Source organism: Microcaecilia unicolor, chromosome 7 (genome assembly GCF_901765095.1).
Source record: "Microcaecilia unicolor chromosome 7, aMicUni1.1, whole genome shotgun sequence".
In the NCBI taxonomy this organism is placed as follows: domain Eukaryota; kingdom Metazoa; phylum Chordata; class Amphibia; order Gymnophiona; family Siphonopidae; genus Microcaecilia; species Microcaecilia unicolor.
Window position 1 is genome coordinate 267720345 of NC_044037.1, and position 25947 is coordinate 267746291.

Below are 25947 nucleotides of genomic sequence, written 5' to 3' on the forward strand. Positions count from 1 at the left end.
AGGCCTTGGAATCCTAGTATGTTCCAGAAGTGAAACACTAGGGTCCCAGGAAAAGACCAGAGTTTATTGTTTGATATAATATCCTTAAGTTTTTCTTTCTTAAAAGATTTAACACAAGTGCATGGACAGCAGCTGTCTTATGAGAGGAAAAATCTTGGTACTAGAAACACTTAAATGAGGTGCCTCAGAACTATGCACCCTCTCCCTTCCAAGTGCATTTTTGATTAGATTAGATAGCATCTGGTATGACTAAACCTGGTACCTCAAAGTTAAGCTGTATGATGGGTGGGATAGGTTGATAAAGCAGTGACATTTGAAACAAAACAAAAAAAAATGAGGAAGGGGGGTTTGTGCAGAAAGTGAGAAATAACCGGATGCATACTAAGTGAATGTATAGTATAAGGGCCTAGAACTTCAAAGAGCAATTGTGCTGCACTAGGCCTGAAAACTAACTAACTGATAATAAACAGTTGTTTCTAGAACACATTACTGGTGTTATTCAACATTTTGTTCTCCCTCTCACTTTGCAGGATAACACACGAAGGCATAAGTAAAACTTAAATTAAAACTCTCACTTGTGATTATGTGTTTGACCATAATATAAATAGATGTTATGTAGCAATAAAAAGTTAGAAATATATGTACAAAATTTCAGGCAAGCTTATTTTACTGCTGAAAAATTATTTTCTTGCACAGATTTGTTATACCTGTCGTAGAAAACCTGCCTGTACTTTTGCTGCTTCCAGAGCTATCTCCTCTTGTCAGAACAGAAATGCCACTGAAGCTGCTGGCTTTGGTTACAGCCGGCTTCAAATTGCGGATGGAACTATCAGAATCTGTGCTGCTCCAAGGACGAGGTTCTGAGTACTTCAGATCATTCTCAGTACTACTGTGATGACTGTTGCCTGATCTCCCTGATGCTTCTTTATTGACCCTACAATTTATAAAACAGAATGTCAGATATCTATTTGCACAGTAAGGGGAAAAACAAGCAAAATGTGAATACTGTGGAAAAAAAACACTAGGTACCTGAACATTTGACGTCTCTGCTGTGTACTGTTAATTTCTTCCTCTTGAATTCTGTTGGTATATTTAATAAGACTGCAGTTTAATATTTCAATATCAAAATAAAACAATATCTTAGTAATGAATGTTGCCTACCTTTTGTCCATAAGGTAACTCTCCTAAAGATACAAAGAATAAAGGAAAAATATTACAATGGTGAATATTTGCTTTTACTTTCACCATTTGTAGAAGATGAAAAACAAAATAAGCAGTAAATACAAGTTGCTCAAGGCATCAGAAAAATTCAGGCTCAAAGTCACTACAGTTCAGATATACTACATAAACGGTATACTCAGATCCTGCCAAGTAGCTGAAGTGTGTTTGCCCTGCTCATTTCAGACACTAAACAGCTCATGTTTAAGAAGATCACAAACCCAATCAAGGTCTATACTCTATAACTGGTTACACATTATACTACAAATTACTCACTAATAACCGTTTAACATTTATAAAAATAATCTTTATTAATGAATTAATATAACCTTACTAAAATTAAATCCATTCCCTTAATCCACTGTTATACATCAATCACTACATACATACTCTCATTCACCAACACACTTAAAACCATAAACACTTTTCCAAAATACTCTTTCAGTACACAATTAAATGACATATCTGGTAATTTCTCATCATATCAAAATTTCTCAACAACATATTGGTCACTACTCTTTAATCATTTGTATATCCAGTGAATTGGAGTCTCCCTCAAGAGCAAACTTCTTTCACATCGCATTCAATGGATCAGAGTCACCAACTTGTAAAGTTAAAGTATTCTTTCCTGCAGCAAACCATTGTGTTGTCAAAGATGATAACAGTCATACACATCCAGGATACGGGCATAACCCGTCTTCACTGTCCATAGTATTTATTTTCCAGATATGTGCATTAAATCGTTGTAGCACTTCTTTCTAAAGTTTCACTCTCTTATATCCTTATAGTCTTTCCACCATATGACTAGGACCCAACATGCTCATGTTTTGCTGTGTAAGCGTCATCAGGGGTCTTGAATTCTAAACACAATAACAGTGGGTTAACTATATTCCTACCCAATACACACCATTTATCAATACAAAAGATATCCAGTAAATATCATACTCCCATAAATACACTTTGGCTCATTCAGGTGGTGAGGTAGTCGAATACCAGCAATGCGATGGCGAGCCCAAACTGCTCTTCCAAACGCATGGATGGTTACAGGCTAACGCAGAGGTTAAATATCAAGATTGAGTGGTTAAACCTCTAGGATATTTAACCTCTGCGTTAGCCTGTAACCATCCATGCGTTTGGAAGAGCAGTTTGGGCTCGCCATCGCATTGCTGGTATTCGACTACCTCACCACCTGGATGAGCCAAAGTGTATTTATGGGAGTATGATATTTACTGGATATCTTTTGTATTGATAAATGGTGTGTATTGGGTAGTGAGTGAGTAATTTGTAATATGTTTAAGAAGATGATATAACATTCCTCTGACAAGTGAAGAAAATGATTTATTTAAATATTAAGAAAACCTATATGAATTAGACTGAGGTCCACTGAACCCAGCTTTCTGTCTCCAATAGTGGCCAGTCCAGTTCATAAACACCAGGCAGATCCCCAAAAGTAGATCTACTTCACATAGCTAATTTCTAACAACAACCTATGACACTAATGTCTGTGCCTATAACAATAATTCTTTACTAAACACATAAATACTTGTAAAATCCAATATAAGCTCTCAATACTACGTTAGTGCCTCTGCTCTTTTAACTACTACAAAACTGCTTACTAATATGAAAATCGTTCCAAAATAATCATAGAAAAAATTGGTCAAAGTCTGCAGCAATGCCCCTAAGTCCTCAAATTTATAAACATCAACTTGATCACTTACCATTTATGTGGGAACTCCAAAAAATTAAATATTTAGGCATTTGGTATGCAAACACTGTAGATAAATCTATGAAATTAATCAGTGACTCTATCCTCTCTCTTATTAAGTCCATTATCAACTCCTGGTCCCCCTTATACTTCACTTGGTGGAGCCGAACAGAAGCACTTAAAATGGTCCTGGCTCTAAAGTTAAATTACTTCTTCAGTATAACCCTGCTACTTTTTCCTAGTGGCTTATACAAAAAGATTGACTCTTTACTTAATAAATTCATTTGGAAATAAAAGCCCCCCCCCCCCCCCCCAACTCCCCGCATCTCACCAAATAAACTTAAGCTTAGCAAAGAGAAAGGAAGAGTACATTTTCCCGATTTTAGATATTACCATACAGCCTTCAGACTACCTCAATCTATATTTCGGTTTCAAAGAGAATCTTCCACTGACTCTCCTAGGTGGCTTTCCTTTAAGGCTTACATGATACACCCTTGTCCCCTACACTTACTTCCCTTGATGGTTAAATATCACTATACCAAATCCCTTTGTATTCTAAAAGCTTCGACAAGTAATCTATGTGAATTTCGTAACCTTCTTAAAGCTAAAATAGATTCATTCAGATGTACTGCTCTGGCACAATTCTAACTTTGACTCTTCATGTATACAACATTTAGAATAATTATAAGTCCAAGGGGCTTTGGTGTTTATCACAATTATTTTTGAATGGTACAATGCTTTCTTTATATGTTCTGTCTATGATGTTTGATATACCAATATCACATTTTGCCTCTTGGAAACAGATTACTTCTTATGTCTCATCTGTACAAACCACTTTCTCTCTCACTTCCTCCAAGTCAGAATTTACATCTATGCGTCAGCAAATTGTTTTAGGTAAAAGAATCTGTTCTATACAAAAGGTTCCAGGCCTCCCCAAACAACTGGTTGCCGCATCTAAAGAAAAATATAGTGGAATTGGAAAAGGTGCAGCGAAGGGCGACTAAAATGATAGCGGGGACGACTTCCCTATGAAGAAAGACTAAAGAGGCTAGGGCTTTTCAGCTTGGAGAAGAGATGGCTGAGGAGAGACATGATAGAGGTATATAAAATAATGAGTGGAGTGGAACAGGTGGATGTGAAGCGTCTGTTCACGCTTTCCAAAAATAGTAGGACTAGGGGGCATGTGATGAAACTACAGAGTAGTAAATTTAAAACAAATTGGAGAAAATATTTCTTCACCCAACACGTAATTAAACTCTGGAATTCGTTGCCGGAGAACGTGGTGAAGGCGGTTAGCTTGGCAGAGTTTAAAAGGGGGTTAGACGGTTTCCTAAAGGACAAGTCCATAAACCGCTACTAAATGGACTTGGGAAAAATCCACAATTCCGGGAATAACATGTATAGAATGTTTGTACGTTTGGGAAGCTTGCCAGGTGCCCTTGGCCTGGATTGGCTGCTGTCGTGGACAGGATGCTGGGCTCGATGGACCCTTGGTCTTTTCCCAGTGTGGCATTACTTATGTACTTATGTCTACCCTTTCTGGAATCCTGCTGGGGGAAGGAACTTGATTTTCACCCCTCTGATTTGGACTGGCCAACCTTTTGGACTAAAACCTTCAGACCTACTAAGTCTGTGGCAATAACCTAATCCTCTTTTACATAAGAATTACTGGACTCTTTCTTGTCTGGCTAAAATAAGTAAAAAGGCCAATGCTGACATGTGCTGGTCTTGCTCCTTGGAGCCAGGTTCTTTATCCCACATGATGTTTTACTGCAAGGACGTCAAAAAATGAACACATACACAACGCATGGAAACAAATACAAATACGCAATAAGACAGACCAAAAAGGTCATATTATAAAACTAAAATAGGACCAAATTACAAAGACACGAAGAAACTGTACCAACTCGTGAACAAACTAATAGACACAACCCCAGTCACTAAAACCAATCCAGACATCCCATCTGCAGATAAACTTGCCAAATACTTTAATGAAAAAATTGCAAACCTACGCAACACACTACCTCAGGACAATACCGATATCGAAAACTTCATCAATGGTTTGGACCCAACCTTTGCAAAATACCCAGCTGATTGAACCTGGTCAAACTTCGCTCTCCTCACCGCCGAAACAGTGACCCAGGCGATTAGAAGGTTCTCCAACACTCACTGTAAACTGGACATTTGTCCCAACTACATAATAAAATCTTCCCCTGACCGATTCATAGCAGACCTCAGATCCCACCTAAACTACATGCTTCAGCAAGGCCTCTTCCCTAAAGAAAACGGCAACATCCTACTCACCCCAATACCAAAAGATTCCAAGAAAAAAAAAACAAACGAAATCACTAACTACCACCCAGTAGCATCTATCCCACTGGTAGTCAAACTGATGGAAAACATGGTAACCAAACAACTTACTGATTATATATATAAATTTTCAATATTACATGAAGCACAATCAGGATTTCGCCCTCTCCATAGCACTGAAACAGTACTAATCACTCTCCTAGCCAAATTCAAGCAGGAAATAGCAACAGGTAAAAACATACTTCTCCTCCAATTCGACATGTCCAGTGCATTCGACATGGTAAACCATAATATACTACTAAGACTACTAGATTACTTTGGGATTGGTGGAAATATACTTAGTTGGATCAAAGGTTTCCTAACCACTAGAACATATCAAGTGAAATCAAACTCAAACTTATCATCATCGTGGAAAGCAAACTGCGGAGTACCCCAAGGATCACCACTATTACCGAGCCTCTTCAACCTAATGATGACCCCACTAGCCAAGTCCTTATCCAACCAAGGCCTAAACCCCTTCATCTATGCAGACAATGTCACAATATACACCCCTTACAATCATCATCTGTCAGAAATCACTAACGAAAACAAGATCAGCTTGAACATCATGGATTCATGGGCAAATGCATTCCAACTAAAACTCAATACTGAAAAAACTCACTGTCTCATCCTCTCATTCCAATACAATGCGGTCAACCCCACAAATATAAACACCTCAAATTATACCCTACCTGTCTCAGACAGCCTGAAAATCTTCGGCGTTACAATCGACCGCAACCTCACACTAGAGAGCCAAGTAAAATCGACAACAAAGAAAATGTTCTACTCAATGTGGAAACTCAAACACGTGAAACCATTCTTCCTGACGGAAACATTTTGTAACCTGATACAATCAATGGTACTAAGCCACGTAGACTACTGCAATGGAATTTATGCGGGATGCAAAGAACAAATCATAAAGAAACAACAGACCGCCCAATACAACGCAGCCAGGCTTATACTTGGAAAAACGCGATTTGAAAATGCAAACCCCGCCGTGAAAAACTGCACTGGCTCCCAATCAAAGAACGCATTGCTTTCAAAATCTGCACCATGGTTCACAAAATCATCTACGGCGAAGCTCCGGGATACATGACAGACCTCATAGACCTACCAACCAGAACACATCCAGATCATCACGATCATATCTAAATCTCCACTACCCAGGCTGCAAAGGACTCAAATACAAATCAACTTATGCATCCAGTTTTTCCTACATAAGCACACAACTGTGGAACGCATTACCAAAAGCTGTGAAAACAACGTATGACCACCTAAACTCCCGGAAATCACTAAAAACCAACCTGTTCAAACAGGCATACCCGACCGACCCAACCTAAATGCCTGAACCATGCAACACATCGCAACTAAAGCACGTAATGAACACAACATAACCCTTCTGCTCTACAATTCCCTAATGTGTCTTTTCACATGAACTTCATCCTACCAAAACACAACTTTGTATTTGCTCAAACCGGAGTTGGTGAATGCCTCTCCGGTACTATGTAAGCCACACTGAGCCTGCAAATAGGTTGGAAAATGTGGGATATTTCATGTTGCATACATAGAGGCTTATTTTCAAAGCACTTAGCCTCCCAAAGTTCCATAGAAACCTATGGAACTTAGCCTCCCAAATTGCTTTGAAAATATGCCTCATAGTAACATAACAACATAGTAGATGATGGCAGAAAAAGACCTGCACGGTCCATCCAGTCTGCCCAACAAGATAATGGAAGTCGTCATGGCTCCATTAAACATTGTTTACATTATTACTTATGTACTTGTTTATAAACCAAAACTCTTTCAATAACATTTATACAAAAAAAATAATAATTTGAGAAATGTATTGCTCTTGAATATAATTTTTCAGAGCATATAGTCTTCGTATTCAGCGACAGCAATGTGCTTTTCTTTTCTGGATTGTGAATCAAGCTGGTATAATGTTACCAGTATAGACCAGTGTCTGGACTCCTTTACCCTATTTTAGCAAGAATCTATACCATACTTATCCTTAAGTTTTATAACTAAACTAGTAAAAAAGGCCCGTTTCCGAAACCAATGAAACGGGCGCTAGCATGTGGGTTTGTTTTTTTTTGTGTGTGTGTGTATGTGTCACAGAGTTATTTTGTGTGTGTGTGTGTGTGTGTGAGTGTGTGAGGGTGGGGTGTGTGTGCAGGTTGTTGATGTGTGTCTTTTTTTTGTTTTGTTTTTTTGCTTGGGGGGGTTGGGGGATATGCTGTGCTATGCTGGCAAGTGGGATGGATTGGTGTGTGGCTTTGAGGGTGTGTGTCTGTTGTATTGTGTGTGTGTGTGGTTTTGTCTGTCAAGGAGGATTGTGGAGTGGGGTCTTTCTGTTGGTGAAATGTAAATGTGGTTGTAGGGGGGGTCAGCCTTTGCTGAGTGGTGGATTGTTTTTTCCGTTTTTTTTTTTTTTTTTTGTATGTGTTGTGCTGAGGCAGCAGTGTTGTTTTAGATGGGCGGAAGGTAGAGGAGCACGTTCTTGGTCTGTCGGTATTTTTTGGCCGTTTCAGGGCTGCTGTAGGGGAACACTGGAAGAGAAATGTGCTGTGGGAAGGAGAACCGTCTTTTTCCGTTGGGCTGGGGTTCCCTGGCATCCTGGAGGTGGGAGACAGCTTGCCTGAGAACGGGGATGGTTGTTTTAAGTTGGCGGAAGAGAGAGGAGCACGATCTCGGGCCATCGGGTGGTGATTCGGTATGTTCGGTCCATTTCAGGCCGGCTGCAGGGGAATGCTGGAATATGCGCTGCGGGAAGCTGCGCCGTCTTTTTCCGGGTGCTCGGGGAATCCCCGAGGTGGGAGACGACTTGCCTGAGGCTGGGGATGGTTGGGCACGGCCGCTTTGGCAAAAGGGGAAGAGGAAGGGTGTGGGGAGTTACCTGTAGCTGCGTGAGAAAACGGGTATTCTTTGTTTTGTATTATTAGTTTGCATTTCTGTTGAAGAAAGAGTGGATGCTTTTTGAATGATGGAGGTGGTGCGTCGGTGTGCGGTTGTTTCGTTAGTTTGGCAGCCAGTCTCCAGTGATTCCTATGCAGGGAAGGAGTAGGGAAACACGCTCCGCGTGTTTCCCTACTCCTCCCCCTTCCTTGGTCGCTGTTTGCTGCTGGCTGGTTCGCGGGTAATCCTTCCAGCTGGGCCGCAGCTTGTCCTGTTCGCCCACGTCCCAGATGGTGACGGACACGTTGTTTTCTGGCTCCTCTGACTCCATGTCAAGCGATCCCAAATATAGTCTTTGCTATGGGCCCTCTGGCACTCTTCGGTACTGGCAATAGGCATTTAAAAATTCCCCCCCCCCCCCCCGGTCTATTTTTGCACATACCCAACAGCAGGAATATTCTTCTCTCGTTCCAGCGGTGGTTCTGTGCTCTCCGTGCTGCACAGATAATGAGCCATTCTGCTGGGGAATGCTCCTCCCTTATTGTCACGTAGTTTCCTCTGATTGGTCCGTCTTACGTTGCCTAGTGTTGCCTGGGAACGGTGTTGTGATGGTCCTTTGTGTTTCAGAATGTTGAGGGTGTTTTTTCTGATTGGTCCGTCATGCGAGGGCGGGGTAGAGAGACATGGTCAGTGTTGTGGCTTCACCACCATGAATCCATGAACCCTTCAGGGAGTGACTGAGCGACTTCAGAACGTTGTCTTCAGAACGTTGAGGGTGAGTTTTATTATAGTAGATACAAAAAGGGAAACACCTCAATGCTACTTTCTTTTGTTATTTGTGCAGTTTGGGTAAGCATAAAAAGCTGGTAATCATGATTTTTTATATGTTCTCACAAAGTTCCTGTCTCAGAGGATATTTAACTACATCTGCATTGACTTGGGAACCTAAATGTGCCAGACTTGTTGAAAAGTCCTTGCTGAAATGGTTCTCCCAGTTGTCGGCCTATGCTTGCAGTTCCTAGGACTAGAGGTTAATCCTTTCCTGTGGGTTTAGCAGAGAGCTGCCAACTGCAAGCTCTGACAAAACCCAGTGGGCCTCATTGGTTCACCTTCACACAACCAATCATTAGTTTTCATTTTGGCCAAAACCAGGCAATAAGTTTCAGCTGCAGTTTCAGTTTTAGCCAAAACTGAAGAAAAAAAAAAAGTAGTTTCGGTTGACCTCTATTCACAAAAACAAACAATAATAATTGTACAGTTTTGTGGCTCAAATCAGCAGTCTGGGTGGCAAAGCAAGACATAACATACTGTAGCTTTCCTCTTCCTCAAGTAACTGGCCTATGAGAAGTGGAATATGGTATTGTGTGCGGAGGAGAGGCATGGGAGTGATGGTTGAGATAAAGGTGCTGAATGATGTAGAACACTGTTGTTACTACATGTGCAGAATTGTGTGAGTACAGAATTATTTCAAATTCCTCATTGCATAGTGGCAAAATAAATTCCATAGAAGTCATCATTTAACTATCTTACATTGGTAATAAAATAGAAAAGTAAATATATTGTTCACTTAAATGGCAACAAATTATAAAGATGACAAAATTAGAGCTATGGGCTTCACAATTTCTTTCTACTCAAAGTTGACTACCTTCCACAAACTACTGAAGACCCACCTCTTTGACAGAACTTACCACAATGATTAACACATGTGAACGCTTCCACATGGAACCAGAACTGTCCTACTCTATTACTTGCTAAGATATTATCATGTTTTTTTATTATCACCTTACCCTTAGATCCTTTTGCTATACTAAATGTATTTTTTCAGACAGATTTCCACAACTCATGATGTATTGTAAGCCACATTGAGCCTGCAAAAAGGTGGGAAAATGTGGGATACAAATGCAATAAATAAATAAATAATTAATTTTGAGATCTTCTCCCCCACCCAACCCCAACATAAAATCACCAACTTTTACCCCCTTGTTTACTAAGCCACGCAACAATGCCCATTATGGGCTGTGTCTGCATTAGTGCACAGCAGCCACTGGCGCAGCTTAGTAAACAGGGGTTACTTGCTATTTATCTTAGATTTCAACATAATTCTGAGAGGATTATCATTGTCTATCCAACAAACATCCATGAATATAGGCAGGTAAAACCTCCTATATAATAATTCTCACCTCCAATGTTCTAATGGCCTGCCTGTGTCCGTGGCTCCTTCGGAGATACTGAGCTAAGCTCCGAAGCCAGGCTGACGTCACCGGAAAGGAGACACCAGATTGGCTGCGACATAAGGAGCAGGAGCCCCCCCATTCGCGCATCACCAACCCCCCCCCTCTCGGCGCACCAACGCCCCCTCCTCGGCGTATCAACCCCCTCCCTCCCTTCCAGTTCAAGGCCCCCTCACGCCTTCCAGTTCCAGACTCCCCCCTCCGCATTACTGACCCCTGAACCCCCCTGCCGCGACCCTCTCGACCCCACCTTCCCGCCGAAAACCCTCCCCCGCCGCCGTCACATACCTGTGGTGACGGGGGACCCCAACCCCCGACAGCCGAAGTCCTCTTCTCGTTTGCGCCGTCGTTGCGTGCTGAATGATCTGATCAAGTTTCTGTGCGTGCGTCTGAGACGCACGCACAGAAACTTGATCAGATCATTCAAGCAATGCCGCGCAGCCGAGAAGAGGACTTCGGCTGTCGGGGGTTGGGGTCCCCCGTCACCACAGGTATGTGACGGCGGCGGGGGAGGGTTTTCGGCGGGAAGGTGGGGTCGAGAGGGTCGCGGCAGGGGGGTTCAGGGGTCAGTAATGCGGAGGGGGGAGTCTGGAACTGGAAGGCGTGAGGGGGCCTTGAACTGGAAGGGAGGGAGGGGGTTGATACGCCGAGGAGGGGGCGTTGGTGCGCCGAGAGGGGGGGGGTTGGTGATGCGCGAATGGGGGGGCTCCTGCTCCTTATGTCGCAGCCAATCTGGTGTCTCCTTTCCGGTGACGTCAGCCTGGCTTCGGAGCTTAGCTCAGTATCTCCGAAGGAGCCACGGACACAGGCAGGCCATTAGAACATTGGAGGTGAGAATTATTATATAGGAGGTCCCTCGTCAGCATAGGTACGCAGCGGGGGAGGGTTTTTGGCGGAAAGGGGGGGTCTAGAGGGTCACGGCAGGGGGGTCCAGGGGTCAGTAACGCGGAGGGGGGTGTTGAAATCGGAGGGAGGGGGGGAGTCTGGAACTCGGTGGGAGGGGCCTTGAACTGGAAGGGAGGGAGGAAGGGAGGGGGGTCTGGAACTCGGAAGGAAGGGAGGGGGCATGGGTCTCGGAGGGGACAGAGCGAGACAGCGAGGGAGGGTGGGGGATTACCTTGCTAGCGCCCGTTTCATTGCCTACCGAAACGGGCCTTTTTTTACTAGTAACATATAGTTTCAAAGAAAATTCCATATCAATATGCAGACTGTCTCTATATAAATACCTACATTTTGAGCAAATATCCGTTCTCTAGCTTTCTGGTACTCTTCTTCTCGTTCCTCTATAGATTTACTTCTTCTGTCATCCTTTAATCGTACTCTTATCTAAGGAGAAATATAATCAATTTAAAAGCTGCAGTTATTTGTACGATTCATGCAATCACACAAAGACTAATAAGCTTACCTGATTTTCATCTTTGTCTAAGCTAGAGTTATCTCTCTTAAGAATGTACCGTTTCTGGAAGTCTACGCTTTTTTCATCTTTTATATGTTCACAAAATTTTTGATCAGGTCTAAAGTACAAAGAGAAAACAATATTTAAGCATAAAATAAAAATGGCAACATACAAACATAAAACTAACTTCAGGTGAACATATTACTGGAAGTACATCTGCAATTTTGCATTTGAGGTGCTTCATAACTTTATGAAATGGTGGGGGGCAATTTTTTTCAGATATATTCGTGATAAAGAGGAACTGCAAAAGTGGTATTTTCAGATCGAAGGGTAGGAATATTTTGAAGATGAGGAGGATAATGCAAAATAACTTTAATATTTCTGCACTATATCTCCACAAAAGTGGAAGTAAGGAAGATGTTAATAACTACAGATAGGTTAAGTCTGACCTCTTTATTTATTTGTTACATTTGTACCCCACATTTTCCCACCTATTTGCAGGCTCAATGCGGCTTACATAGTACTGTGAGGCGTTAGTCGCCTCCGGTGATGAAACAAATACAAAGTGATGTTATTATCAAACAGGGTCATGTGTTACAAACACATTAGGAGAATCATAGAGAAGAAGAGTTATAAAGTGTTCATTATGGCTTTGGTTTTGTTGTGTTGCTGGGTTCAGGCACCTAAGTTGGGTCAGTAGGGTATGCCTTTTCGAACAGGTTGGTATGTAAATTAATGAAAATGCTGCTAAAACAGAGGTTAGTGCAGTTTCTCAAATCAAATAGATTGCAGGATTTGAGGCAGCACGGATTTACTAAAGGGAGATCTTGTCAGACAAATCTGATTAATTTCTTTGACTGTGTCGCAGAGAGCTGATCAAAAGAGCTTGATAAGGGTGGTATGCTTATATTTCACAAAGCTTTTGACATAGTTCCATATAGACAACTTATACAACTTATACACAAGTATGAGCCTTAAAGTGACTGACTGGGAAATAAAAAAAGGAGAGCAATAATGGAGTTCCCCGAGGACAAGTGCCTTACCAGTGCTGTGTCAGTTCTTTTTAACATTTTTGTAAGTGATAGTGTGGAAAGGCAGTCAGGAAAGGTTTACCTCTTGGTGGATTATACCAAAATCTGCAATAGGGTAGACACCCTGAAAAGTGTGGATAAGATGAGGAGGGATCTAGCGATTGAGAATGGTCTAGAATTTGGCAGTTAAGATTTAATGCTAAAAAAAAGATATGATCACACATTTAGGCTGAAAAAACCCAAGGTAGTACCGTCTGTGTACAAAAGAAGAGTAAGACCTAGGACAGTACCTGATGTTCTTAAGGTGGCCAAAAAGGCAAAGTGTGACAGAAAAAAGCCAGAAAGATGCTTGGGTGCACAGGAGGACGAATGGATATGATAGTTCATCTGTCTAAGTCTTCAGTGAGATCTCATTTGGAGGACTGTGAATGATTATATAGATCGCATCTTCAAAATAACAAACAGGATGGAGTCTATCCAGATGGGTGCTACTAAAATGGTTAGTGTTCTTTGTCAAAGCATATCAGGTATGACTTACAGAACTATTACATATATTGTAGAACAAAGGTAATAGAGGGGAGATATGTTACATTTAAACATATTGTGGCATAAATTAACAGAAGCTGGATGAATATGAATGCAGGATAGACCCAGAAGTATCTAAGGAAAATATTTACTTATAGAAAGGGAGGGGGAAGTGTGGAATTGCCTCCCAGAAGAGGTGGTGAGGATGACAACTGAATCTAAATTAAAAAAAACCATGGAACAAGCACAGAGGATCTTTTAAGGGGGAGGAAGGGACTGTAGAACTTAGTACAGTGATTTTCAACTTTTTTCATCTTAATGTACACCACCAGTTATTTAAAGAAAATATTTTATCATTTAACAAGTATTGATTGTGTTTAAAATTCAATTATTAAATATTAATCATTGTGTTATATTTATAGCCACAAACAACATGCATTAAAAAACAGGAATTTTACAGCAAATACCACCCCCCCCCCCCACACATATACCACCACCACCCTCTTATTAAAAAAATAAATCAGTGGGAAATCCATCCAACATGCATGAATACCATTCTGCCATGAGGAACAGAAGCTAGAGCATCAAGAACATACTGCAGCTCTCAGACAGCATTTTGCAAAATGAGGAATAGGCATACAAAGTGCTTTACGATGATCAATAATATTATTTCAGTACAGCTCAGGGGTTCTCAATGCAGTCCTTGGGGCACAGTCAGCCGGTCAGGTTTTCAGGATACCAACAATGAGTTCACGAGATAGGTTTACATACAATGGAGACAGTTCATTCAAATTTGTTGTGGGTATCCTGAAAACCTGACTGGCTTAGATGTGTCCTGAGAACTGTTTTTTTCATCATTCAACAGTGGTTAGATCAGATATCTGCAGGACACATGAACATGCCCCGCAGTAAGCATTTTTTGGTTACAGTAAGCACGCATTAGTATTTACCACTGCTTAGTAAAAGGGCCCCAAAGTCTGTACATTTGGCCACATGAAAGCACATTCCAATGAAATAAGGCACTGAGCTGATGCTAACATGATTTTCTAAAACTAACTTTGTTTATCTAATACATAAAAAGACCCCTGAAGAGGCCTAGAGCAAAACAGCAAGACACCGTAGGGATGAAGTGATGGACAACGAATTTGATGCTCTACAAGGTTAAGTGTCAAGCCTTGTTAATAACAGATTAGTGATTCATTCCAAATATATCAACTCATTTTGAAATACAATCATTGGCCCAATTCATGGTTTTAAATGCAATATAAAAATATGCTATTACTCTCCAGTCTCACTTGCACATCTCCTCCAAACCTCTTCTCTTTAATTTTAACACTGTACAAACTCATCTTAAATTAAGAGTCCTTCCCACACCAGGGACATATATAACACTGGTTCTATTCTCTAAAAACTTCAGGACAGCCAGAGTCTGCCTACTGCTCTGGCAGTAATGAGAATGAGTAATTAGTGTGGAAATAGTGCCATGTTTGATTTATAAGTTTTATCCAGTTTTGAGTGGCTTAGGGATTTTTTTTTTTTTTTTTTTTTTTTTTTAAGAGTTGCAGATTTTATGATTTACCCACGGTGAGATCTTGGAAAAAAGACAGTTACTCCAGTAAAGTTTATTGCAATCTGCAAGGATAACTTCAACTGACCTTCTACAGAGCCACTTTCTTCTATCTAGACAAGTGTTATTTTTCTTTTTCGTGCATGCCTGCTCATCTAAAGATATTTTTTAAGAGAACCACTTTAATGTATATATAAGGTATAATCGGTCTCCATTTTGAGATTTAATTGTGGGGGATTTTTTTGAATATGTCATTAAGTTGTTTGGTTTTTTTTTACACTGATTCTTTTCCCCTTAATATGAAACCGATGATAAGAAAGGCACTCCTTGAAAGATAATAAGTTGTAAAAAGTGTATTCTTCTATCAAAAGATCTGAGGTTTCAATTTGTTTATTAAATTAATCCAAGAAACATTTTCTTACTGGATAGCTATAGTATTAGTTTGTTTATCCAGTTGGTTGATTATTAGTAATGAGAATGACCCATAGATAAAATACAGTACATTTCCCCTGGCCAAAATACAGGGCTATTAGAAGTACTGGAGGAAATTAATACAGAAGACCTTCTCCTCATTGAAGGAGAAGGGCATCTAAAGCTAATCTGCCATAAGTCCTTATCCTGGAACAGGAGGCCTTCTTGTTAAAAGGACTGGCAATCAGATCAAGAAGGACGTCAGACTCCCAGAAGCATTCTCAAGTCAGATTCATAAAAATATTCCAAGAGACATCAGAATTTCTGCCCATCTTGACCTACTGACCTCAGGGTCAGGTCTTGAGTCAGGGCAATGAGGATCTCTGATACACTGGTGAAGGTAGCTTCTTACCTCAACACATTGGTGATACACACTAATGCAGCCAACAGCAACTCTGAACCCATTTGAGGCTTCGGTGTCTCCTGCAGGCAGTCAATAGATCTTAAGGACTGGTTGGATCACTGCTGGTTTCAACATCGGTGATAAAGCAGCAGCATCATGTCAAGCAAAGAAGCGCTCAACCTTTTCCTCAAACTTCATGAGCGTCTCCACAAAGATTACCGTTGACAAAGGTGTGTTCATCACAGTAGGAATGGTATCGCAGTCTGTGACTTCACCACAGGTAAAGGGCCAGACACCGCTGCAGCAGATGGTACAGAAGGCACAAGCACCCCCAACACCGAAGCTGACTGACGTAGCAGTCCCTCCAGAAGTTCTGGAAACAAGGCCCGGATGCACACGTCGAGAGCCGCCATCGGAGAAGGCTACAGGGTCGGTGGGATAGGCGATGTCAGAATACGTGGAGACTCAGGAATAGGCATTGGGCTGCTAGGAGACCGACGCATCAGCACCCCCTGTATCGAGGGGGTGCGATCCTCTCGGCGCCGACACTTCTTGGGTGCCAACTCTCTAGACGTCCCGGAACTCCCGGTACCGTGTCGAAGGAGAACAGTGACGATGCTTCTCAGCCTTCGCTCGACAACTGTCATCGAGACTCCTCAGTACCGAGGACTTGGAATCCTCATGCCTCCTCGGGGCCGGGTCCAACAAAGGCCGGTCCCGGGGGGCCTGCATAACAGGAGGCCTCGAGGCAGGTGGAAACCCACTCGACGCCTCACTGCTCCCAGCACGAGTTGATCTCATAGCAGCCATTACCTCTCCTCTGATGTCGTCGATGACGCCGACCTCGGTACCGATGTCGAAGGACCGGACTGAGCCCCAAAAAGGTTTTCTCGTTGAGCCTCTCGAGACGCTTGGGTCCATTTCTTCATACGAAGACAAAGGCTACAAAAGCAGCTGTTATGATCGGGCCCAAGGCACTGAATACACCAGGCATGGGTATCGGTACCTGAGATAGTCCGGTTGCACCGAGTATAACGCCTGAAGCCACTGGGAATCTTCAATGACATGGAAGGAAAAACGGCTTCAGCGAAATCAAAAGACGCGACTGCGCCTAAAAACAGAAAAAGGCACAAAAGAGAAAAGGAGAGAACCAGACCGCGTGACCTAAAGGCCGGCCACAACAAAAAAGAAAGAAAAAATAGGTGAAAAAACTAAAAGGAAACTACGAGAACTTTTTTTTTTTTTTTAATCTTGAAAGAAAAAAATTAAAGAAATAGAAGCGAACAAACTCGCAATCAGTGAAGACTCTTCCTGGGCCTGAAGAGGAGCAGAAATGAACGCTGCTGCACCTGAACGTGGAGAAAGAAAAACTGAAGAGAAGTGCTCATGCGACAGGCAGGAAATCAGTCCACGCATGCGTAGTGCACGCGTGCCAGAAGACTCTGGCAAAACTTTTTAAATATTTTGCTTGCAAAATGCAGATTCCTGGGCCAACGCAGACGTTGACCCACATGTGAGAACAAGCAGCCTGCTTGTCCTCGGAGAATGTTGTTTATGTTTACTATGATTTAACATTGCCTAATCTGCAGAAGCATATCAAGGTGGTTTACAATGAGAAAAACAAAGATGATGAAAAGAACTCCATTATATGCCAGGGCAGAGAAGAGAAGAGGTGTGATGAGGGGTGGGGGGGGGGGGGTGGGGAGAGGGACAGCAGGCAAACAAATCCTAATCTGTGGCACCCAAAAGGGTCTGAGATGTATGGCTTAGAGAAAAATATGGTTTTTTAAAGCACTTTTGAATTTGGCATAGGATGATTCAAGTTGAAGGGGCAATGGGAGAATGCTCCAAAGAGATGGGGCTAGGAAAAAAGAAGGTGCAGTTTCTGATAGTCTCAAAATGAGAGTGAGCCAGTGGGAGGAAAGCTACTTGTAGCCCAGTGGAAGAGTGCAGCAATCTGTTATACAGAGTGACAGAAAATGGACCAAGTTTGCTGTGTAAATAGATCATTACTAATACAGGCAGAGCAAGTTCAGACTAGGCTTATTTTTTAATCATTTTCTATTTCAAACATTCATACATGCATATGTGTGTATATATATATATATATATATAAAATTGTTGGGTGGTAAAGTTAAAAACAAAAAAAGGAACATGCTTGACATGAGATGCACACTAGGGTTTCTTTGGGAGGGGTAAATATAAGTAGACAAAAAAAACCCTTCACACTTACATTCTAGTATTGCTTGTTTTGTTTATTATAACTGATTTTCCGCTCTGGTCAACATTGTGATCTAATCCGAAGTAGGCAGCTACTCTGTGTAATAGCATTCGATGGTAAGATGTCATTGGAGGAAACTTTTTACGCTGGATTCTTAAAAAGGGAGGGGGGAGTTAGTAAAACAAGATTTTCAAGTTATTTGACATCAACACTTTTTTTTTAAACATAAATGTAGAACTTACTCATTAGTATCAATAAAATCTAGAATTTCCTGTTCTAACTTCAGCAGCATCATTCTGTCTCTGAAAAAGCAAAAGAAAATACAGCATTTTCATGTATATGAAATAACATTTTAAGAGAGTCTGTCCACAAAAGTATAACTGTATAACTAAGTCCTGTACACAGGTTCAGCTTGGGGAGTCAGTAACAGTATGTGCTAGCATGCAGATTAACTGGGTTCAGCTCCTGTCCACATCTCCAGTTTTCAGGGGATGTTGCAGAGCCACCACTCAATTTTAACACCTAGTGGCAGACTCAGGGTCCATCCCTGCCAATATACACAGGAATAAAATTACTAGTTGATAATGAAAGCTTATAGTGCTATAGGCCAATTAGAGACTGGCTCTAATTACAATGGAAGTTCAACGGAGCATAAAAAGCACAGCAACAACAACAAAAAACAGAGCTATGACCCCCATAAAAAAAGGTTTCCTAGAAAAACATCTCTACATAGCACCTTTTCTGTTACTAAAAATGTGTTCATGGCCCTTAGGTCTAGGGAAAACTTTACCACTGACATCATTCATGACGTGAGGGCTTGCTATTCTGTTTGTCCTCAGAGAAAATGAAAGGTGAAATTAGGTATTGACTGCAAATTTTATTTCCTTGAATCCCTGCCGACCAGTCCAATACCTGTGGTTGTGCTCATCAAGCAGCAGATGAAGACAAAGTTTTGTGAACACTCTTCTATAAGGACACCCTGCCAACACAGCTCTTCAGTATTTTGAAAACAAAGCAACGGTGACTACTCCTGAATCATTACAATGCACATCTTTTCGTCTTGAACTTCACATCTTCTATAGTTTAGTTCTTTTTTAAACAGCATCCCCCCTTTTTTGCAAATACCAAGAAATAGAACCCCTGAAAATAAACTATGAACATTCAAGACCAGAATAAATAGACAGAAAAGTTTATCGGGTGAGAACAGGACTCGTCTCTTGGAAATCAAGGAAAGAAAATTAGCTGGGAAGATCTAATTTCACCTTCCTTATCATTAACAGACAAGTCTAGAACACCTGGGATGCAGTAAAGCACTTCTTAAGAGGGGTGGGATTCAACAATCCCTGCCCTGAGCACTTTAGCTGTAAACATCGAATCCAATCTTGCCACATCTAGTCTGCAGTGCTTTGCAAACGTGTAGAAAAAAAGCAGTTCACTACACTACAAATGTCTTCTGGTGCTACCACATGCAACTGTGACAAGAGGACGTGATTCCCCTTGAAGAATGTGATCTCAATCCATGAGGAACTTGCTTGCCTGCCAAAATATATACGGACAAAATAATTTCTTTGAGCCATCTTGCTATAGTAGCTTTTGTAGCTGTCTGACCCTTCCTAACGCTACCAAAAAGTACAATCAGCCTATGTAACCTAAGAAACTCATTAGTTACTTCCAGGTAAAGTACAAGGGCTCAGCAAACATTTAGATGATGTAAAGTCCTGAAATCATTTCCGCAATCCTCTTTCCTAAAGGATAGGAAATTTAGAAACTGAGGGCCAGATGCACTAAGGTCCTTGAAAGAGCCCTTCCCTTACCGATTCCATAGCGAATCGGTAGGGAACGGCCATGCATAAAGGAAAAGGAATGCAAATGAGCTGCTCGTTGTAGCTCACTTGCATTCTCTATTCCCTCGGAAGCCAGTTGGTCGGTCGAGCATGCGCAGAGCAGCAAGCGTTATGCTGGCTGCTCTGCGCATGCCTAGGACGTCCTTCACTAAAAAAAAAAAAAAAAAAATGGACGTCTCTGACGAGCAAAAAAAATAAAAAAGGACATCGTACTTCTTAATTTTTATTCTCGCTCTTCTGTTTTAAATCTTCCTTTGAGACATTTTTCCCTTCCTCATCGGCAGCTGAAGAGAGGGCTAATGGACGATTGTGAGGCCCCCCACGGCCTCTCAGCCAATCATATCCAGTGACAGCTAAACACGCTGTGATTGGCTGAGAGAGACCTGGAGGAGGGGCATAATCGACAACCCTTGAAGACAAGCCCATCCTGCTCATCAGGGACATCCTTCTAAAGTGCCTAACATGGACATCCTTCTAAAGTGCCTAACATGGACGTCCTTCACTAAACCAAAAAAGGACGTCCCTGACGAGCAGGACGGGCTTTTCTTCAAGGGTGCTCAATTATGCCCCTCCTCCAGGTCTCTCTCAGCCAATCACAGCGTGTTTAGCTGGTGACAGCTAAACGCGCTGTGATTGGCTGAGAGGCCGTGGGGGGGGGGGGGCCTCACAATCGTCCAATAGCCCTCTCTTCAGCTGCTGATGAGGAAGGGGAAAATGTCTCAAAGGAAGATTTAAAATAGAAGAACGAGAGTCAAAATTAAGAAATACGATGTCCTTTTTGTTGTTGTTATTTTCAGTGGACGTCCATAAAGGACGTCCCGGACGAGCACTTGGACGTTTTTTTCCCACGATTGGTTTTTTGTTAAATTTAATTACGAAGTACGACGTCCTTTTGTTGTTGTTTTGCGTGAAGGACGTCCAAAAAGAACGTCTTTGGAGTGGGTTGTTTTTTTTTTTTTTTACAGGTGAAGGACGTCCAAAAGGTATGTCCCTAACGGCATTTTTTTTCTTCCGATTCTTTCCTTTGCCCCAACGAGAGGTGTAGACCTCCCGTTAGGTTTTCCACGTTAAGGTGATCGGAAAATGGTAGTGCATCTCATTATAATAAAAAATAAAAATAATAGCCTTGCAACGGTAGTGCAGCTCATTATCATAGCCTTTGGATCATTTGCATTCCGTATTCGTTAGCTGCTACCGTGATAGGACAATGCCCTTTTGTGCATGTCCTGGTTTACTACTTGCACATTAAACTGCCATTTGACAGAGGTGCTTTAGAGTCCACCCAAGCCTGCAGTATACATTTACAAACCAATAAAACAGCCAACTGTGTAAAGCTACATAAGAGTGTCTGCTAGGCCTTCCCTTAAGAAGGATCTATTATCTCCCAAATGCAAAGCACTGTAGAACTATTCAATATTTTTCTGCATCATGCGCTCCATAACAGCAATAGCTTTAGACCAAAGTGACTGCAGAGCAATGCATTCAAGAAAGGAGTTTAAGAGTGTCTCAGTACAAGCGCCATATTTATTACACCTATCGTTCTCCCACAATCCTGATGTTTTCCACCATGCTCTGTACAAGATTTTAAATTGAATTTGTTGAAGAGATGTGTTGGGACTAATGCTCGGCATTCAAATAATTGCTGCAAAAAACTTTAACAAACCCTCAATGACATCCGCCTCCCATGTTTTCCAACTGTTCTAAATAAGGAGCAGATTTACAGTTTCACCCCAACTGGTACCATTATGATAGTTTAAGGAAGAAGGCAATTGGAAAAAGCTTGGCCCAATTTTATAAACTGAATTTCATACTTCGTTTTCTGCTTGAGCAAAAGACAATAGTGCTACACCTGATATTATTGCATATGTTTATTTGATAACTCTAGTTTTAATTTTACTGCATTGAAGGAAGGAAAATAACCCTCTCCCATCTCAGAAAAGTGGCCTACAGCCCCAATGCTACTACTAGTGGAAAGGAGAGGCTCCCATTCCAAGTGGGAAATATAGATTCCCCAATAATGACAGTAAAGAGTTCATCCCTGCTGTTCCTCAAGCTGGTTTTGCTACCAGATACAAGCCTTACTTAAGGCTTGTAGATATCAAGATTTATTGGACTCACCCAAATGACCCCAACGTTTGCTATTCAAAACAGTAAAGGTGCACACCATTCAGACCAAAATTTATCTGAGGCATATAATGTATGTTCAGTGTGGATTTTGTGAATCTATCTCAGTAAAGCTATCAAATTACAAACAGAAAGATCTAGCAAACGCATCCTCCATGTGTGTGATTCAGGATCAATTTATCAAAGCTGATCTTTGCATTCTTAAAGTTCCAAATAAAGGAGCTAATCATGCTTTTGAACATCTCTTTTTCCCATCGTTCCACCCTAAGTGGTATCATTTGGAGAAGGTATAATAGCTTGGGAAGTAAGATCATTTTTGATTACTGCTATCCACCCCATAAGACAGATAGGTAGGTTCTTACATTTTGTGCAAAGCTGACCTATTATGGTTAATTTTTCCACTACATTATTTTGATACACCCAATTTGCATCAATACTGGGGTAATCCCCCAAATATTTAATATCTGTTTTGCGCCCATTTCATTGGGAAGTTCTGCTGAGTTGTACATGCACACAAGTGGAAAACAAGCACGGGCTCTGATTTTCCAAACTTGATTGTCAGGCCAACAAAAGATCAAAATCTTGTACTACCTGCATTAACAATCCCCAAATTGTGTGTTGCACTGGTACAAAATAAGTACCTGTATATAATATCTAAGTCACCTTGACTGTAATCACAGAAAGGTGGTATATCAAAACCCATCCCCCCTTTCTTTCCTCATGGGGGAGGGAGGGCGGCATCTTAGCTCCACCTCAGGTGGCATCTTGCCTTGGGCCAGCTCTGCCCTGGGGCCTTTGCCAACTTATAATGTTAATAACCTGTTGTACTTCCTTTCCTATGAAGGATGTGTTAAGTTGTTGCAATTCTAGGGAGGGGGTGAACTGGGGTAAGGCCAGGTTTCTAAAATATTTAGCTCAATCTACCTCATTATAGGTCCCTTTGAAATAAAGAGATTTTTTTTAAGTACAAAATTCCTTTGGAATCTCCTTATTCTTAGCTTTTAAAACATCCTGTGTCCCTCTTATTCGTCAAGTGTGGCTTTTAGTGTGTTGCTGTTTGATCAGTGAGGCTAGCAATTTCCCAGTCTTATTTCCCCACCTATGAAGACTATACTTGTACAACTTAAGATCATTCAGGGCTTGTTAGTGTAATAAATCTTGAAACCTTATTTATTTATTTATTTACTTACAGATAAGTACTTTAGCTTGCTCAATGGGTTTAGTAAAAAAAAAAAAAAATTCTTGTTTCCTACAATTTAGTAGCAAGATGTAATATAGCCTTTTCTTGTTTCTTATTTACCCCAGCTAGGTAGGCAATAATCTTTCCCCTAAGGGCTGCTTTAGAAGCTTCCCAATAAACTTTGAAGCCAACTTCTCCCCCCTCACTCTCCAATTCAAAATCTAGCCAGGCCTGTCAAAGAAATTTTTGAATTTTCCATCTCGGAGAGGAGAGATGTCTCAGTACTAGAATTAGCAGTCTTACTGAAGCAGCTCACTCTGTGAAGGCCCTGCTACAGCACTAAACTCAGGGGAAGAAGAGAAAATGGTGTCTGTTTCTGTCTTCTCCATGAGAGGAAAAGCAGGCCTGAGTAATTTTTCTGATGTCATCCCGTCTGGGGAAGCTACCAAGAGGCTATCTCCCTGCTGCTATATAGAAATGCTCCGTGTGATCCAAAACAGCAAGCTGTCCACCAATATGTGCAGTGCCCTGAAGCTGCTTGCCTACACCCACAGCAGGAGCAGCATTTCACATGCTCAAGAGTCTCCATTATGCCATGACCTGAAAAACCACTGCTATGGGAATGAAGACAGCCTTGGTGCCAGGCTCAAGTACTTCAGCACAGTTCCTGGCACTTAGCCTTGGCAATCCCACAGAGCCACAAATCACCCAGCTAACAGATCAACTTGTCCCCTTCCTCCTGAAACTTGAAAGTGCCTCATCACAACACGTTTCCATAGGTGTTGCTTACTTGCTGCTCCATCAAAAACTTCAATGAAGGAAAAGATCACCGACTATTAATGTTTCCACTCAAATCTGAAAAATAGTGATAAAAACCAACAAGCTAGTATGTACAGGAAGTTAAAATCCACACTACGTATCTTTAGGACGGAAGGAAAAGAGCCTCAGTTAATGCCGAAGCCAAGACAATGTTCCAAAAGAACTGTATACTTAAAACTTCCTTGGGTCAGCTATTATTCAATCATTGGCTCATCCAAAAAACCTTCAAATCCTGTGTATGATTAATTTTAACTTATAATTATAAAGTTGTGTAATATTCCCTCTGTAATATCTTATTAAATATTTTTCATTTTTTTTGTCTTGCATGTCTTTTATCATATCATCCTGAACAAAACTAGCTGGTACGGTTAACATCTGTATCTGTACCAATCATTCTCATTCCATAAGGCGAGCATTCAGTCTCTTTAATGCTCGCCTTATGCAATGAGAATGATTGGTACAGATGAAGATGTTAACCGTACCAGCTAGTTTTGTTCAGGATGATGTGATAAAAGACATCCAAGACAAAAAAAATCAAAAATATTAATAAAAAGATATACTACTTGCTGCTCCAAAATAAGCTGCCAGAAATCCTTTTCTCAATTTTTTTAATCAGTTCAAGCTATGTTTCAGATTTAGTATTTTTTTTTTTACTTAATGTTTTTTTATTGAAAGAACAGAGCAATACAACACAAGATTCATATGACAAACAAATATGCCAAACTCTGCAAAAATTATACCAACATTCTTAGGAATAAGGCAAAAGCATACCCTGGCACAGCAAAAGATGCTCAGACCCTAACTATCCTAGCCAACCCACCCCACCCCCTAAAGCAAGCACAGTAAAGTAATACAACTGTCAACATAAGACGACTACCAAAATCAAATCATTGACCCTGAGTGCCCTCCTGCCAGGTGGTAAATGGTCCCCAGACTTTGAGAAGCTTTGCATTCTGTTGTGCTGTAAAGCAACTAATTTAGACATGTAACAAAGGCCACGTTCACCAACAATTGCTGCCTTGTAGGCATACAGGCTTGTTTCCAGGTTGATGTTAGAGCAATTTGATCAGCTGTAATGATATGGAAGGCCAATGTACAAAAGTTGCCTGGCAGTTCCGGAGGTTTAATTTTTAGCAATCCACAGCCCATCGAGGGTGACAATGGGAGCCCAAGAATCTCCGTGAGCAAAGCAAACACCAATGTCCAATAGTAACTAGCCAGGAAGCAATTCCACCAGATGTGCAGAAAGGTCCACTGAATCCCACACCCCCAACAACACAGGGCAGAAGTGGTGGGGTATATATCCATGTAAGTGGTCTGGGGTAAGATACCACTATACAGCATTTTATATCCAACACTTAATAATCGCATAAAAATTCACTCCCATTCCTGGGTAGTATACTTTCTCCCTAAAGCAGTCTCCCATACCTGAATATATTTAGTAGGACGAGCCTCCTGTTTAATGAGAGCGAGAAATACATCCTCTGCCACTGCAGTAACTAATTGCCCACTCCAAGGGTGTTTCTGCTTTACATAAGTCCGGGATGGCCCATCAAACAAGGAAATCAGACAGCTGATGAAAATGGAAGACATCTTTCTGGGTCAACCCATACTCCTCTTTCAGCTTCAAGAAGGGTAACAATGCTCCCTCCTCCACTAAATTCTCTAAGTTGGCCCCTTAGTTGCCCACACACGATATCTAGGACCACTATGTCCTGGTACAAACCCATCAGCCACCACAATAGGGATTGCTTGAAAATAGGCCTGCCCCAGAAAAATAATGCTGCCGAGTCCGCACCCAGATACCCAGTGTCAGAGCCATATAGGGATTTAGCCCCTTAATCAGAGCTCGTGTAACAGGCAAAGGGAGCCAAGGAACCTAAGCCACAGTCACCTCGCCCAGGGCATGCTGTTCCATATGGACCCAGCTCTTGTGAATATCCCTCTGCCAAGCCACCAAGTATTTCAACTGAGCCACTAAATAATATTGATGAAATTTCCCCCTTGGCTTCTGAGCTGAAATATAAT

At 41.4% G+C, this 25947-nt stretch overlaps 1 protein-coding gene across 5 annotated transcripts in view; it reads right to left on the reverse strand.

Annotated features, from left to right (window-relative positions):
- R3HDM1 (R3H domain containing 1) overlaps nucleotides 1–25947 on the reverse strand; it is a 336575-nt gene that overhangs the window by 183659 nt on the left and 126969 nt on the right. For all 5 annotated transcript variants that reach the window (XM_030210711.1, XM_030210710.1, XM_030210709.1 and 2 more), the window contains 7 exons: nucleotides 18195–18254; nucleotides 17965–18105; nucleotides 11804–11912; nucleotides 11629–11724; nucleotides 1162–1184; nucleotides 1030–1080; nucleotides 708–934 (listed from right to left, as the gene is read on the reverse strand). In XM_030210711.1, coding sequence (XP_030066571.1) covers nucleotides 708–934; nucleotides 1030–1080; nucleotides 1162–1184; nucleotides 11629–11724; nucleotides 11804–11912; nucleotides 17965–18105; nucleotides 18195–18254 — 707 coding nt within the window. The remainder of the gene's footprint in view (nucleotides 1–707; nucleotides 935–1029; nucleotides 1081–1161; nucleotides 1185–11628; nucleotides 11725–11803; nucleotides 11913–17964; nucleotides 18106–18194; nucleotides 18255–25947) is intronic.